This window comes from Haematobia irritans, chromosome 5 (assembly GCF_050003625.1).
Source record: "Haematobia irritans isolate KBUSLIRL chromosome 5, ASM5000362v1, whole genome shotgun sequence".
Lineage (NCBI taxonomy): Eukaryota > Metazoa > Arthropoda > Insecta > Diptera > Muscidae > Haematobia > Haematobia irritans.
Genome location: NC_134401.1, coordinates 18,765,932 through 18,781,228, shown reverse-complemented (window position 1 = coordinate 18,781,228; position 15,297 = coordinate 18,765,932). Strand labels below are relative to the sequence as shown.

Below are 15,297 nucleotides of genomic sequence, written 5' to 3'. Positions count from 1 at the left end.
GGTAGGTCGAGCATCATTTAAAAATTCAAATCACATTTGAATTCAATACATTCGTGTGTGGTTGTCAATGAGAATACTCATTTATAACGGTGTACATAAATTATTTAAACACTTGTAGGCCCATGCTTATCTATTTAATCAGTCAGTCACTATATGGCCACTCAAACAGATTGTAACGAATTGAAGTAATAGTTGGTTCTCTGCTCTCTCTCTCTTCCATTTATATGAGATATGTTGGGTGTTATATGGGAGAAGCACCAGAATGCCACAGAGAGTTAAAATTACATACTATATTAGTGTGGACTATATTAAACAAGTTTGAACATCAACAGCACGTGAAAAGTAGAGATCGTATCTTATTAACAATTCGTAATGGTCGTGGGATTATGTTAAATTTTATTAACAGTTTTTTGACATATAATGACAAACAAATGTATTGGCAATTAAAAACTCAAATCATATTGAGTTCAATACATTCGAATGTGGTAGTCAATGGGAAAACTCATTTATAACGGTATACATAATTTTTAAAACACGTGTAGGTAGGGCTGCCAATAAAATTTTAAGAAAAATCGTCACTTTTTCCCGAAAAAAAATCGTCATAATCGGCACATGTATTTTAAAAATCGACAAAAAATCGGGAATTTAAATAATATTAAAATAAAACATATGTTTTGGTTACTCATTCTGAGTAAGCATAGCCGAAAAGTACGCGAACGCCATCCAGTAACTATTTGCATATTCTAAATTCCAGCTTCTAAACATTAAAAACAATAAATGCATCCAGATTTTATATCCCTACCCACATAGTAGTTAGGGTATAATAACTTTGATCCGAACAAAAATGTGCCTACCAGAAATATTGATTTTAGACTCCATAAAACATACTGATCGACTCAGAATCATCTTCTGAATCGATCTATTCGTCGACCGTTCATCGGTCGGTCTGCCTATGTATTCTTCGCAGGATTCCGGTCCAATTCTTTTGATGAAACTTACTTCAGTCGAGTGCTATTAAATTTGTAGAAAAATCGGATCAAATTTAGATAAGCCCCCATATACATAAATGTATCGCCCGATTTCAACCAATGGGGTCGTGTTGAGCCTATTTACTAAACGGTCGTCTTCAAATTTAATGCAAGGTTATTAGGAACCCTCAAAGTAAGCAACATTTAATCAAAATCGGTTCAGGTTTCGAATGCGCTCGATTTTCCCAAATTTTTGAACGGAGTAAATATCGTCATTTTCGAGGCAAAAATCGGAAACTGCTATTTTTTGAGTCAAAAATCGTCAAAATACCGATAAATCGGCAAAATTGGCAGCGTGTAGGTCCATGCTAACCTATTCAATTAGCTGTTGGTAGTCACACTGTCGCCACTAAAATTTAAATTTTTTCAGTTTTAGAATAGGTCCTCCTCCCCGACCAAATATCGAAAAGTGATGTAGCGTATCTTTTGTAAACGTCCCAGAAAATGTCAAGCAAATTATAAGCCCAAATTTAAAAAAGCAGGGCAAGGGGCGGCCCCTCTTTCCGTCTAAATATCACAATATCAGATATCCTTAATGTTGGGTACCTGATTTTGATTTTTTCATAACCTCTCCACACGTCTTCTGTAAATTTCAACTAAATTGGAAAGGTTTGTTTCTCTGTATGTACTTTAGGAGAAGCGGATGTCTCCCTATGCCCTTTTGCCAGACCAAATATTAAAAAAGGGAGCCACGGTGGTGCAATGGTTAGCATGCCCGATTTACATACACAAGGTCGTGGGTTCGATTCCTGATTCGACCGAACACCAAAAAGTTTTTCAGCGGTGGATTATCCCACCTCCGTAATGCTGGTGACATTTCTGAGGGTTTCAAAGCTTCTCTAAGTGGTTTCACTGCAATGTGGAACGCCGTTCAGACTCGGCCATAAAAAGGAGGTCCTTTGTCATTGAGCTTAACATGGAATCGGGCAGCACTCTCCATGAGGCTTCTGAAGTCAAATCTTGAGGGATCATTTTATATTTTTTTTTTTTGGAGAAATAAATTTCATCCGATGCAGTTGAATTTTAGCCCTCCAATTACCATGCGAAAATTGGTTAATTTCGGTTCATAATCTATTTATATAAAATTCAAAGTATGTTTGTTTATTTGTTTGTTTGTATGTTCCGGGTAGGCTCGGAAACGGGGAAGCTTTGTAACTCTCAGGGTCGGTTTCTATCGAAGCTATACCAAAAATTCGACCTATATTAATAACAAATATTCGCACAAAGTTTCAAGTCCATAGCTTGTTTCTATCAGAAGTTAGCGTAACGGACAACTGGACCCACAGATATCGATAGATCGACTCAGATTTCACCACGATCCACATGGAGTCTGAGACCAATATTTCGATATATTACAAACGACGGAGGGTATACAAATCATATGATCACCCCGGTCATATCTTAATATTGCAGGCAAATCCGAATAATATCAATGGAAAGATATTATGTATTTGATGGGACCAACTGGGAGTGTATTGCACTATGAACTGTTGCACCAAAGTGAAACAATAACAGGAGGTTCGTATACGATATGAATATTTGGAAAGGCGATATTGCAGCATGATAACGCATGGCCACTGGTGGTAGAACCTGTAAAATCTTATTTGGAAAACTCATCACATATCGAACCCGCTTCATATATGGACCGACACCCTAATATTATTTTATAAATACGTAGAATCTGCAAATAAATGTTGATTTCTGGTTTGATTTAATTAATTGTTTTTATATATTGTTTAATAGGAATATTAAAATTAATTTCAATAAATAAATCAATTCCGATGCATTGATATGGATTCAAAACTTGAATATAATTCTCGTTATTTTATAATAGCGGGTTAATTCAATTTGTTCTCTTAAATGAAAGCTGTGTTTAAATTTACCGATGTTATGGATAATTTTTATACCCTCCACCATAGGATGGGGGGTATATTAACTTTGTCATTCCGTTTGTAACACATCGAAATATTGCTCTAAGACCCCATAAAGTATACATATTCTGGGTCGTGGTGAAATTCTGAGTCGATCTGAGCATGTCCGTCCGTCTGTTGAAATCACGCTAACTTCCGAACGAAATAAGCTATCGACTTGAAACTTGGCACAAATAGTTGCTATTGATGTAGGTCGAATGGTATTGCAAATGGGCCATATCGGTCCACTTTTACGTATAGCCCCCATATAAACGGACCCCCAAATTTGGCTTGCGAGGCCTCTAAGAGAAACAAATTTCATCCGATCCGGCTGAAATTTGGTACATGATGTTAGTATATGGTCTCTAATGACCATGGAAAAATTGGTCCATATCGGTCCATAATTATATATAGCCCCCATATAAACCGATCACCAGATTTGACCTCCGGAGCCTCTTGGAAGACCAAAATTCATCTGATTCAGTTGAAATTTGTTACATGATGTTAATATATGGCCTCAAACACCCATGCAAAAATTGGTCGATATCGGTCCATAATTATATATAGGCCCCATATAATCCGATCCCCAGATTTGACCTCCGGAGCACCTTGGAAGAGCAAAATTTTTCCCATTCGGTTGAAAGTTGGTACGTGATGTTAGTATATGGTGTCCAACAACCTTGCAGGAATTGGTTCCTATCAGTCCATAATTATATAAACCGATCGCCAGATTTGACCTCCTGTGCCTTTTGGAGAAGCAAAATTCATCCGATCTGGTTGAAATTTGGTACGTGTTGGTAGTATATGATATTTAACAACCATGGTGGTGGCCAAAGTTGGTCAATATCAGTCCATAATCATATATAGCCCCCATATAAACCGATCCCGAGATGTGGTTTTGGAGCCTCTTGGAGGAGAAAATTTCATCCGAGTCAGTTTGGTACATTGTGCTAGTGCCATGCCAAAAGTGGTCCGTATCAGTCCATAATCATTTATAGCCCCCATAAAAACCGATCCCGAGATTTGGTTTTGGAGCCTCTTGGAGGAGCAAATTTCATCCGAGTGAGTTGAAATTTGTGGATGACAGTCTTTCGTAGAAGTTTCTACGCAATCCATGGTGGAGGGTACACGCAGAGAAGGAATATGATCACCTCAACCTGTTTCAAGAGCAAAATGTTACTTTTGGATGGTGACCATGTAACATGTTTATGGCAAAAATGTTCTTTTCTCGCCAAAAATAATATGCTTGCCGAAATCAGACACATAATCTCCGAGAAAATAACATGGTTGCGGCAAACATGTTACATGGCCACCATTCAAAAATAACATTTTGCTCTTGAAACATGGTTGAGGTCATATTCCTTCTCTGGGTGTACATAAGATTCGGCCTGGCCGAACTTACGGCCGTATATACTTGTTTGGCTCTCTGATGTCCTTGATTTCGTTTTTTGCATTCTTAATTACATTGTTAAGTATATATGGAGGAAAAATAGTGTTTACGGAAAAATAAGACTCTCCGCTTAACATAATTTTTGAATATAAAAAAAAAAAATACGTTCGAATCATGGAATACGTACTGGGGGATCCCGTGGGGTTGGCATTATTTACTCTCCTCCGTATAGCTCTTAAAAAAATATTTTAGTGTCGACTACCTTCATAGTCTTGCCCAATAAGCTTGTTATAATATTTTAATAATATGTAGTATAATTAATTAATTTTAATATAAAACCAGCCTGCATTGATATCAGTCTAACATACATTTTTTTCGGATATTTCTTTAACTAAACTTTTTATATTTTCAGATTTGCTCCAACATTTCTTTGGCCTTTTCTATAAATATAATTATAGGAATTTTCGAATATGGACAGGATACTATTTAAATATTATTATAACAGATCCAAAGGACATGGAGGTAAGTTTTCCAATATGTTTTGTTTGTTTTAAAAATTCCATACTATCATACATATTTTCCATTTTCTTCTATAGTTTATTTTATCTAGTAAATCTTTATTGGCAAAATCTGATATATATGATATGTTACATCCATGGCTGGGTCAAGGTCTTTTAACAGCCAAAGGCTTGGGTTGGCATAAACATCGAAAAATGATCACACCATCATTTCATTTTCAAATTTTAGTTGAATTCCTAGATGTAATGAATAGGAATTCCGCAAAATTTATACAAAAACTACGAGATGTATCAAAAAATGACAACATATTTGATTTTCAAGAAATTGTCAAATATCTGACATTGGATATTATATGTGGTAAGTTTGTAATGAAAATCGAGTATGAATATGAATAAGTAGATATGGCCGAAGTCAAATGTGGGGATCGGTTTATTCACTAATAGAAAAAAATACGTTCCAAAATCGTGAACGGATGGTAACAAAATGAAACGGAAAGGTTCACAAAAAATCAAAACGTCCACGGGCGTTCACGACTTCATGCACGGCTTTCGTTTTTCTTTGGACATGAAAAGTCTTAAAATATTCATTAGATGGTGTTATGGCAACTGCCTACCGACGTGCTGTTAGCGTGTATGGTGAAGGCAATCCAGGTTCGAGTCACGGTAGCGGATTTTTTATTTATTTACTTTTTTTTTTAAATTCGTAACCATCAAATTTTCAGATCATGACCATGTACAAAAAGCGGTCCATTTACAATACTACATCAATGGTAGCAACTGTTGTCAAGTTTTAAATCGTTAGCTTGTTTCGTTTGAAAGTTGGCGTGTTTTCAACAGAGGGATGCGGAAGGACGGACGGCCGGATAGATCTGCTCAAAATTTTACCACGACCGAGAATATATACTTAATGGGGTATGAGGCCAATATTTCGACGTGTAGCAAGCGTAACGACCAAGATAGTTAGGGGGCTTTTACCATCCCATGGTTTAGGGTATGAAAAACTTTTACAGTGAAACCTCTCAGAAGTGATCACCAAAGGTCGTCTAAATTTTATCCATATTTGTGAAATTTCCCCCATTTGAGACTTTCAGTTTAATGTGATATTCGATGAAACACCTCAAGAATATAGTCCACTTGTGGGGCATATTCGCTACTCGTAGTTTCCACGTTGGAGTGGTTTCACTGTGTAATATTTTTTATTTTTACAGAAACTGCAATGGGCGTTTCCATAAACTCTATGGATAATCCACACACAGAATTTGCCAAATCCCTGGAATTGTATGTAGAGTCAATAATTATTCAAAGTTTTTGGAATAATTTTCTCAAATGAGTATTATTATTTTTTTTTTAATTTTTACAGCATGTGTAGCAATGTCAACTTAAGGGCATATCATCCACTGAAGCGTAATAATACTTTGTATAAATTTTTTCCTGAATATCAAAAATATTGCAAAGCTTTGGCAACTCTAAAAGATTTCACCTATGATGTAAGTAAACCTAAATCTACTTGTAGTTTTCTCACATCATTCTTCGATAAAAAAAATACCTCATTGGCAGGTTTCATCATTTAAGTTTCGGCTACTAAATAGGGTGGCTGATATGTAATCACGGTTGCCACAGTTGGTAGAATTCCACCAAAAATGGTGGAAATAAAATTTTGCCAAAATTTTCTATAGAAATACAATTTTGACAAAATTTTCTATAGATATAAACTTTTGGCAAAATTTTCTATAGAAATAAAATTTTGATAAAATTTTCTATAGAAATAAAATTTTGCCAAAATTTTCTATAGATATAAAATTTTGACCAAATTTTCTATAGAAATTAAAAATTTGACAAAATTTTCTATAGAAATTAAATTTAAAAAAAAAAAATCTATAGTTATAAAATTTTTCTATAAAAACAAAATGTTCACAAAAGTTTCTATACACATGAAAATTTTGACAAAATTTTCTAACGAAATAAAATATTGACAAAATTTTCTATAGAAATAAAATGTTGGCAAAATTTTCTAAAGAAATTAAAAATTTGACAACATTTTTACAGAAATATAATATTGACAAAATTTTCTATAGAAACAAAATTTTCACAAAATTTTTCTACAACAAAAACATTTTCACAGAATTTTCTGTATAAATTAAAATTTTGACAAAATGTTCAATAGAAGTTTAATTTTCTGACAAAATATTCTATAGAAATAAAATTTTCACAAAATTTTCAATAAAAATTAAAAAATTGACATAATTTTTTATAGAAAAAAATTCAGAAATAAAATTTTGACCAAATTTTCTATAGAAATAAAATTTTGACCAAATTTTCTATAGAAATAAAATTTTGACCAAATTTTCTATAGAAATTAAAAATTTGACAAAATTTTCCATAGAAATTAAAAATCTTGACAAAAAATTTTATATAGAAATAAAATTTTGACCAAATTTTCTATAGAAATAAAATTTTGAACAAATTTTCTATAGAAATTAAAAATTTGACAAAATTTTCTATAGAAATTAAATTTTGACAAAATTTTCTACAGAAATTAACAATTCGACAAAATTTTCTATAGAAATTAAATTAGGAAAAAAAATTTCTATAGTTATAAAATTTTTCCATAAAAACAAAATATTCACAAAAGTTTCTATACACATGAAAATGTTGACAAAATTTTCTAACGAAATAAAATATTGACAAAATTTTCTATAGAAATAAAATTTTGACCAATTTTCTATAGAAATAAAATGTTGACCAAATTTTCTACAGATATAAACTTTTGACAAAATTTTCTAAAGAAATAAAATATTGACAAAATTTTCTAAAGAAATAAAATTTTGACAAAATTTTGTATAGAAATAAAATTTTGACAAAATTTTCTATAGAAATGACCAAATTTTCTATAGAAATAAAATTTTGACCAAATTTTCTATAGAAATTAAAAATTTGACAAAATTTTCTATAGAAATTAAATTTTGACAAAATTTTCTATAGAATTTAAATTTTATTTTCTATAGTTATAAAATTTTTTTATAGAAACAAAATGTTCACAAAAGTTTCTATACACATGAAAATTTTGACAAAATTTTCTTAAGAAATAAAATGTTGACAAAATTTTCTTAAGAAATAAAATTTTGACAAAATTTTCTATAGATATAAACTTTTGACAAAATTATCTAAAGCAATAAAATATTGACAAAATTTTCTAAAGAAATAAAATTTTGACAAAATTTTCTATAGAAATAAAATTTTGAGCAAAATTTCTATAGAAATTAAAAATTTGACAAACTTTTCTATAGAAATTAAATTTTGACAAAATTTTCTATAGAATTTAAATTTTATTTTCTATAGTTATAAATTTTTTTTTATAAAAACAAAATGTTCACAAAAGTCTCTATACACAGGAAAATTTTGACAAAAATTTCTAAAGAAATAAAATATTGACAAAATTTTCTAAAGAAATAAAATATTGACAAAATTTTCTATAGAAATAAAATTTTGACAAAATTTTCTATAGAAATAAAATTTTTACAAAATTTTCTATAGAAATAAAATTTTTACAAAATTTTCTATAGAAATAAAATTTTGACAAAATTGTCTATAGAAATAAAATTTTGACAAAATTTTCTATAGAAATAAAATTTTGACAATATTTTCTATAGAAATAAAATTTTGAGAAATTTTTCTATAGAAATAAAATTCTGACAAAATTTTCTATAGAAATAAAATTTTGACAACATTTTTCTACAACAATAAAATTTTCACAGAATTTTCTGTAGAAATTACAATTTTGACAAAATGTTCAATAGAAATTTAATTTTCTGACAAAATATTCTACAGAAGTAAAATTTTGACAAAATTTTCTAAAGAAATAAAATATTGACAACATTTTCTAAAGAAATAAAATTTTGACAAAATTTTCTAAAGAAATAAAATGGTGACAAAATTTTCTATAGAAATAAAATTTCGACAAAATTTTCTATAGAAATAAAATTGTGACAAAATTTTCTATAGAAATAAAATTTTCACCAAATTTTCTATAGAAATAAAATTTTGACCAAATTTTCTATAGAAATTAAAAATTTGACAAACTTTTCTATAGAAATTAAATGTTGACAAAATTTCTATAGAAATAAAATGTTGTCAAAATTTTCTATAGAAATTCAAAATTTGATAAAAATGTTTACAGAAATAATATTTTGACAAAATTTTCTATGGAAATAAAACGTTGGCAAAATTTTCTATAGACATTAATAATTTGACAAAATTTTTTACAGAAATAATATTTTGACAAAATTTTCTATAGAAATAAAATTTTCACAAAATTTTCTATAGAAATTAAAAACGTGATAAAATTTTTTATAGAAAAAAATTCTATAGAAATAAAATATTCACAAAAGTTTCTATACATATGAAAATTTATACAAAATTTTCTAAAGAAATAAAATTTTGACAAAATTTTCTAAGGAAATAAAATCTTGACAAAATTTTCTATAGAAATTAAAAATTTGACAAAATTTTCTATAGAAATTAAATTTTGACAAAATTTTCTATAGAAATAAAATTTTGACTAAATTTTCTATAGTTATAAAATTTTGAAAAAAAATTTCTGTAGTTATAAAATTTTGATAAAATTTTCTATGGAAATTAAAAATTTGACAAAAATTTTTATAGAAATAAAATTTTGACAAAATTTTCTAAAGAAATAAAATTTTCATTTCAATTTTCTCTTTGACATAATTTTTTATTAAATTTAAATAACGACGGCTCACACCATTACCATCGACGGAGCTTAAGTTCTGGTGTTCTATCGAATGTATACATGTTCAGCTGATTTCTTTGGCAAGTAAACCCGATCATGTTGCTTGTTCACAAACTGATCAAATTAGAATGGCTTTTCATAGGCCAAAAGCTAAATTCGGTAACTGGACACTTTTGTATGGTAACTTGCCCTTAATTTGTTTAACATCAAGTCTAATTTTGTTTGTGTGTGTCGGTGAGCTCTTGAACTTTTCAGAACTTCAATGGCGTTAGTCCAAGCTCATTCTTAGTTCCTGGACCTGGGTTCAATCCGCTCCGCAATGGTTAGCATTCCCGCCTTATATGAGGAGGGTTGTGGTTTCAATCCCAGTTTAAATCATCCACTAAATTTTTTCAACGGTGGATTGTCCCTCCTTCAGTAATGCTGATGGCATATGGCGGTATTTCAAAAGCCTCTCCGTGATATTAAAGAGGTTCTTTAAAGTGGTACCACAATCCCAGCAAAAAAAAAATTGGGAAGTTGTTCTAAAGGCACAAATTTAAAAGCACTTCCAAAAATGTTCTCCCACATATGTTCTTTATATTAACTACATAGGAAGTTTTTTTAATTCAATTTTTTTAATACCCATTTACGTATTTTTAATGGGTAGGTTTAACTTTTTTGTCTCAAATAGTTTATAAACAGAACAAAAATTAATAAAATGGAAAAATTATTTAAATTTTGTAAAAAAAATGCTATACTCTTTCTAGAAAAATAGCGAATATTTTAAAATATTTGAGGACAAATGATTCAGACAAATGATTTACTAAAAATTATTTATTTGACAAATATATTTTTTTTTTAATTCACAACAAAAACACCGAAATTGGATCACTCTTAAGAAGTGATGGAAATTCAGTGCAACTGCTGATGAAATTGTGGACATCCGTTGTATGACAAGCCCATGTTAAATTCATAGCTTGTGGTCCAATTTTGCACCACTTCCGGAACCAAAAAGAACATTCTCACTACTTTTTTGAGGACGCTTCTTTTGCTGGATGGTCTGAATAGTCTCAGAGAGAGCCTGAAGTTATGGGCTGTCACTATAATTATCCGTTCTCGAGCTATGTTAAGCTCATGAGCTTCTACCAATGTGGGGTGGATTCAATTTAAATCTGGCCTTCACTTTTCGGATCATTACTGGTCTTTCTACGTTTTTTTTTCGAGCAATTTTTGAATGAGATGCAACAGTGCTAGTATCAAGGTAACAAGCAATGGTACAAGAAATAAAATAAAATATTTATTCTGATCGAAATGCTGGAGGCTCTAACGAGAGTGATTTGTGGATTTCTAGCAAAATATAAAGTAATCATACAATCACGCTTGAATTCCGTCACGAATAACTTTATTTTTGAATGCAATAAATCGAAATGATTTCGTAAGCTTGTAAACTTGTAATAAAATGAACTGTCACTGGAATTATTCTGTCACCTCTTAAATGAGTGGTTTAGAAGTGATAACTACATGGGATTGGTCGCAATATATATCAGCAACCCTGTATATATTTTTGAGTGTAAATAAGCCACTTCTATTTCGCAGGTAATCAATAAACGCATAGAAGTCCGTCAACAAGAAACAGACAAAGGAGTCCCCTTAACAGATTCCCATGGATTTAGTGGACATAAAATGGCTTTTTTGGATAATTTGTTGTCGGCTAAAATTGATGGGGTGCCCCTTACCATCCAGGAAGTTTATGAGGAAGTGTCAACATTCATATTCGAGGTAAGAGAATATTTTGTAGTATTCCTAATTTCTTAAATATAGTCTTCTTCGTTTTGTTTCTTCTAAGGGCAATGACACAACTTCATCAGCTTTATCTTTTATTTTATTTTTACTTTCACGCCATCTGGATATTCAACAAAAAGTCTATGAAGAGCAAATTATCATAACAGCTGATCAAAATTTGAAAGGTAATGACACATTTCAACAATTGAATGAAATGAAATATTTGGATTTGGTAATCAAAGAAACCTTGAGGTTATATCCCAGTGTTCCGGTAGTGGGAAGAAATATCGATGACGAATGTTATATAAGTAAGCATAAAAAAATGAGAAAAAAATAACACATATTAAAATTTTTATTTTTTTCTCCTTATCCATAGATGACAAACTCATACCCAAGGACACATCTTTAAATATTTTCCTTATGGCTTTGGGCTATAATGAAACCATATTTCCTGATCCCTATCGTTTTAAACCCGAACGTTTTGATCCTTTAAATGATTCCGCCACACATAAACCATTTGAATATATACCCTTTAGTGCTGGTCTTCGTAATTGTATTGGTCAAAAATTTGCTTTGCTCGAAATTAAAACTGTGGTCTCACAAATTGTACGCAATTTTGAAATTTTACCTGCCATCAATGGCTTAGAATCGAAGGATGGTTATGTTTGCACCAGATTTGTTCCACATGGTCAAGAAAGGGTTAAATTACATAAATATGATCCCAAATTGGAGACAGTGTTGACTTTGAAATCTGAGAATGGTATAATGTTAAGAATGAAAGAAAGAATGTAAGATTTTTTAAATACATATATTATTTATATTTAATTCTTTATTTGCATTTAATTGGCTTTTCATTTAGAACAGGTATATACGGCGCCAAAGATCGGTCGGGTCAAATCTTCTGATCACCACGGAATGCAAACAATAATTTTCTTTGAAATGGGAGAAATTATATTCCAAAATCGTGAACGGACGGTAACAAAACGAAACGGAAACATTCACGAAAAATCAAAGCGGAATGTTCACATTATTCGTGTCTCTTTAGCCATGAAAAGTCTTAAAATATTCGTTAGACGTTCTTATGGAAACTCCGTCGGTGGTGTAATGCGCTAAGGCGACTGTTATCGCGTATGGAGAAGTCACTCCAGGTTGCGGTTGCTTCATATGACACGGTTTCCGAAAATAAATCTGAAATTTGCAACATTAATTTCTAGATTTGTGATTTTTTTATGCCTTAAAGGTTACTCTACAAATTTTCTATAAAAATAAAATTTTGACAACATTTTCTATAGAAACAACATTTTGACAAAATTTTCTATAGAAATACAATTTTCTGCAAAAATAAAATTTTACCAAATGTTCAATAGAAAAAACACGAGAATTGCAGCAAATTGTAGATTTATTATGGTAACTCCTTTTGGGTCTAAAATACACCAAGTTTTCAAATTTAAAGCTAAAAGATATCTATGCTAAATAAGTAAAATCGAGAGCTCACTGGATTTCCAATTTCAAGCAAATCAAGCGGTTTCCATGTACCAATAGGGAGATCGGTCTATTTGACGGCTATATCGAAACATGGCCACGTAGACATAAGATGGTGCAAAATTTCAGCACTATATGCTGAATGCTGTAGAGTGATTGTAACAGACAGACGGACATGTTTATCTCGTGTTAGGTTTATATAATGGAGTCCATAAAAAATTATGAGAGTGATACTCCTCGAAGAGGGTCCGGAAGCAAAATCTGGAGATCGGTTTATATGGGAGCTATATTGTATATATTGTAATGATCCGTTATAGAACAATTTGTACATTTACCAAAATGTGGAGAACATTTTACCAAAAAACTACCAAAGAAAAAAAATTGTATTTTCTCAAAATTTTATTTCTATAAAAAATTTTGTCAAAATTTTATTTCTATAGAAATTTTTGTCAAAATTTTATTTTTATAGAAAATTTTGTTAAAATTTTATTTCTTTAGAAAATTTGTCAAAATTTTAATTCTTTAGACAATTTTATCAAAATTTTATTTCTATAGAAAATTTTGTCAAAATTTTATTTTCCTAGAAATGTTATCAAAATTTTATTTCTATAGAAAATTTTGTCAAAATTTTACTCCTATAGCAAATGTTGTCAACATTTTATTTCTATACAAAATTTTGTCAAAATTTTATTTCTATAGAAAATTTTGCCAAAATTTTATTTCTTTAGAAAATTTTGTAAAACTTTTATTTCTATAGAAAATTTTGTGAAAATTTTATTTCTATAGAAAATTTTGTCAACATTTTATTTCTATAGAAAATTTTGTCAAAATTTTATTTCTATAGAAAATTTTGTCAACATTTTACTTCTATAGAAAATTTTGTGAAAAATTTATTTCTATAGAAAATTTTGTCAACATTTTATTTCTATAGAAAATTTTGTCAAAATTTTATTTCTATAGAAAATTTTGTCAAAATTTTATTTCTATAGAAAATTTTGTCAAAATTTTATTTTTATAGAAAATTTTGTCAAAATTTTATTTTTATAGAAAATTTTGTCAAAATTTTATTTCTTTAGAAAATTTTGTCAAAATTTTATTTCTTTAGAAAATTTTATCAAAATTTTATTTCTATAGAAAATTTTATTTTCCTAGAAATGTTGTCAAAATTTTATTTTTATAGAAAATTTTGTCAAAATTTTACTTTTTTAGAAAATGTTGTCAAAATTTTATTTCTATAGAACGTTTTGTCAACATTTTATTTCTATAGAAAATTTTGTCAAATTTTTATTTTTATTCAAAATTTTATCAACATTTTATTTCCATAGAAAATTTTGTCAAAATTTTATTTCTATATAAAATTTAAATAACATTTTTTTGTCAAAATTTTATTTCTATAGAAAATTTTGTCAAAATTTTATTTCTATAGAAAGTGTTGTCAAAATTTTATTTCTATGCAAAATTTTGTCAAGATTTTATTTCTATACAAAATTTTGTCAAAATTTTGTAGATTTTTGTTTTTTCTATACAAAATTGTGTCAAAATTTTATTTCTATGCAAAATTTTGTCAACATTTTATTTCTATAGAAAGTGTTGTCAGAATTTTATTTCTATAGAAAATTTTGCCAAAAAATTATTTCTATAGAAAATTTTTTTATTTTTATAGAAAATTTTGTCAAAATTTTACTTCTATAGAAAATTTTGTCAAAATTTTATTTCTATAGAACGTTTTTTTATTTCTTATTTCTATAGAAAATTATGTCAAAATTTTATTTCTTTAGAAAATTTTATCAAAATTTTATTTCTATAGAAAATTTTGTCAAAATTATATTTCTATAGAAAATTTTGTCAAAATTTTATTTTTATAGAAAATTTTGTCATAATTTTATTTCTTTGGAAAATTATGTCAAAATTTTATAACTTTAGAAAATTTTATCAAAATTTTATTTCGATAGAAAATTTTGTCAAAATTTTACTTTCCTAGAAATGTTGTCAAAATTTTATTTCTATAGAAAATTTTGTCAAAATTTTATTTCTACACTCAAAAAAAAATTACTTCGATCCAAAGATTTTGACCTTCCAAAATTTGGAGAACATTTTACCAAAAAACTACCAAAGAAAAAAAATTGTATTTTCTTAAAATTTTATTTTGTAGAAACTTTTGTCAAATTTTTTCTACAAAATTTTGTCAGAAAATTTAATTTTTACAGAAAATTGTTGTCAAAATTTGATTTCTAATGAAAAATTTTGACAAAATTTTATTTCTATAAAATTGTCAAAATTTTGTTTTTTTTTAGAAAATTTTGTAAAAATTTTATTTCTATAGAAAATTTTGTCAAAATATTATTTCTATACAAAATTTTGTAAAGATTTTATTTCTATAGAAAATTTTGTTAAAATTTTGTTTCTATAGAAAATTTTGTCAAAATTTTATTTCTACTGAAAATTTTGTCAAAAT

At 28.7% G+C, this 15,297-nt stretch overlaps 1 protein-coding gene across 1 annotated transcript in view; it reads left to right on the top strand.

Annotated features, from left to right (window-relative positions):
• LOC142239539 (uncharacterized) overlaps positions 1-15,297 on the top strand; it is a 32,657-nt gene that overhangs the window by 2,209 nt on the left and 15,151 nt on the right. Inside the window, exons 2-8 of the mRNA XM_075311325.1 lie at positions 4,741-4,850; positions 4,925-5,204; positions 6,055-6,124; positions 6,207-6,333; positions 11,175-11,357; positions 11,425-11,668; positions 11,737-12,148. Of these exons, the coding sequence (XP_075167440.1) occupies positions 4,741-4,850; positions 4,925-5,204; positions 6,055-6,124; positions 6,207-6,333; positions 11,175-11,357; positions 11,425-11,668; positions 11,737-12,148 (1,426 nt within the window). The remainder of the gene's footprint in view (positions 1-4,740; positions 4,851-4,924; positions 5,205-6,054; positions 6,125-6,206; positions 6,334-11,174; positions 11,358-11,424; positions 11,669-11,736; positions 12,149-15,297) is intronic.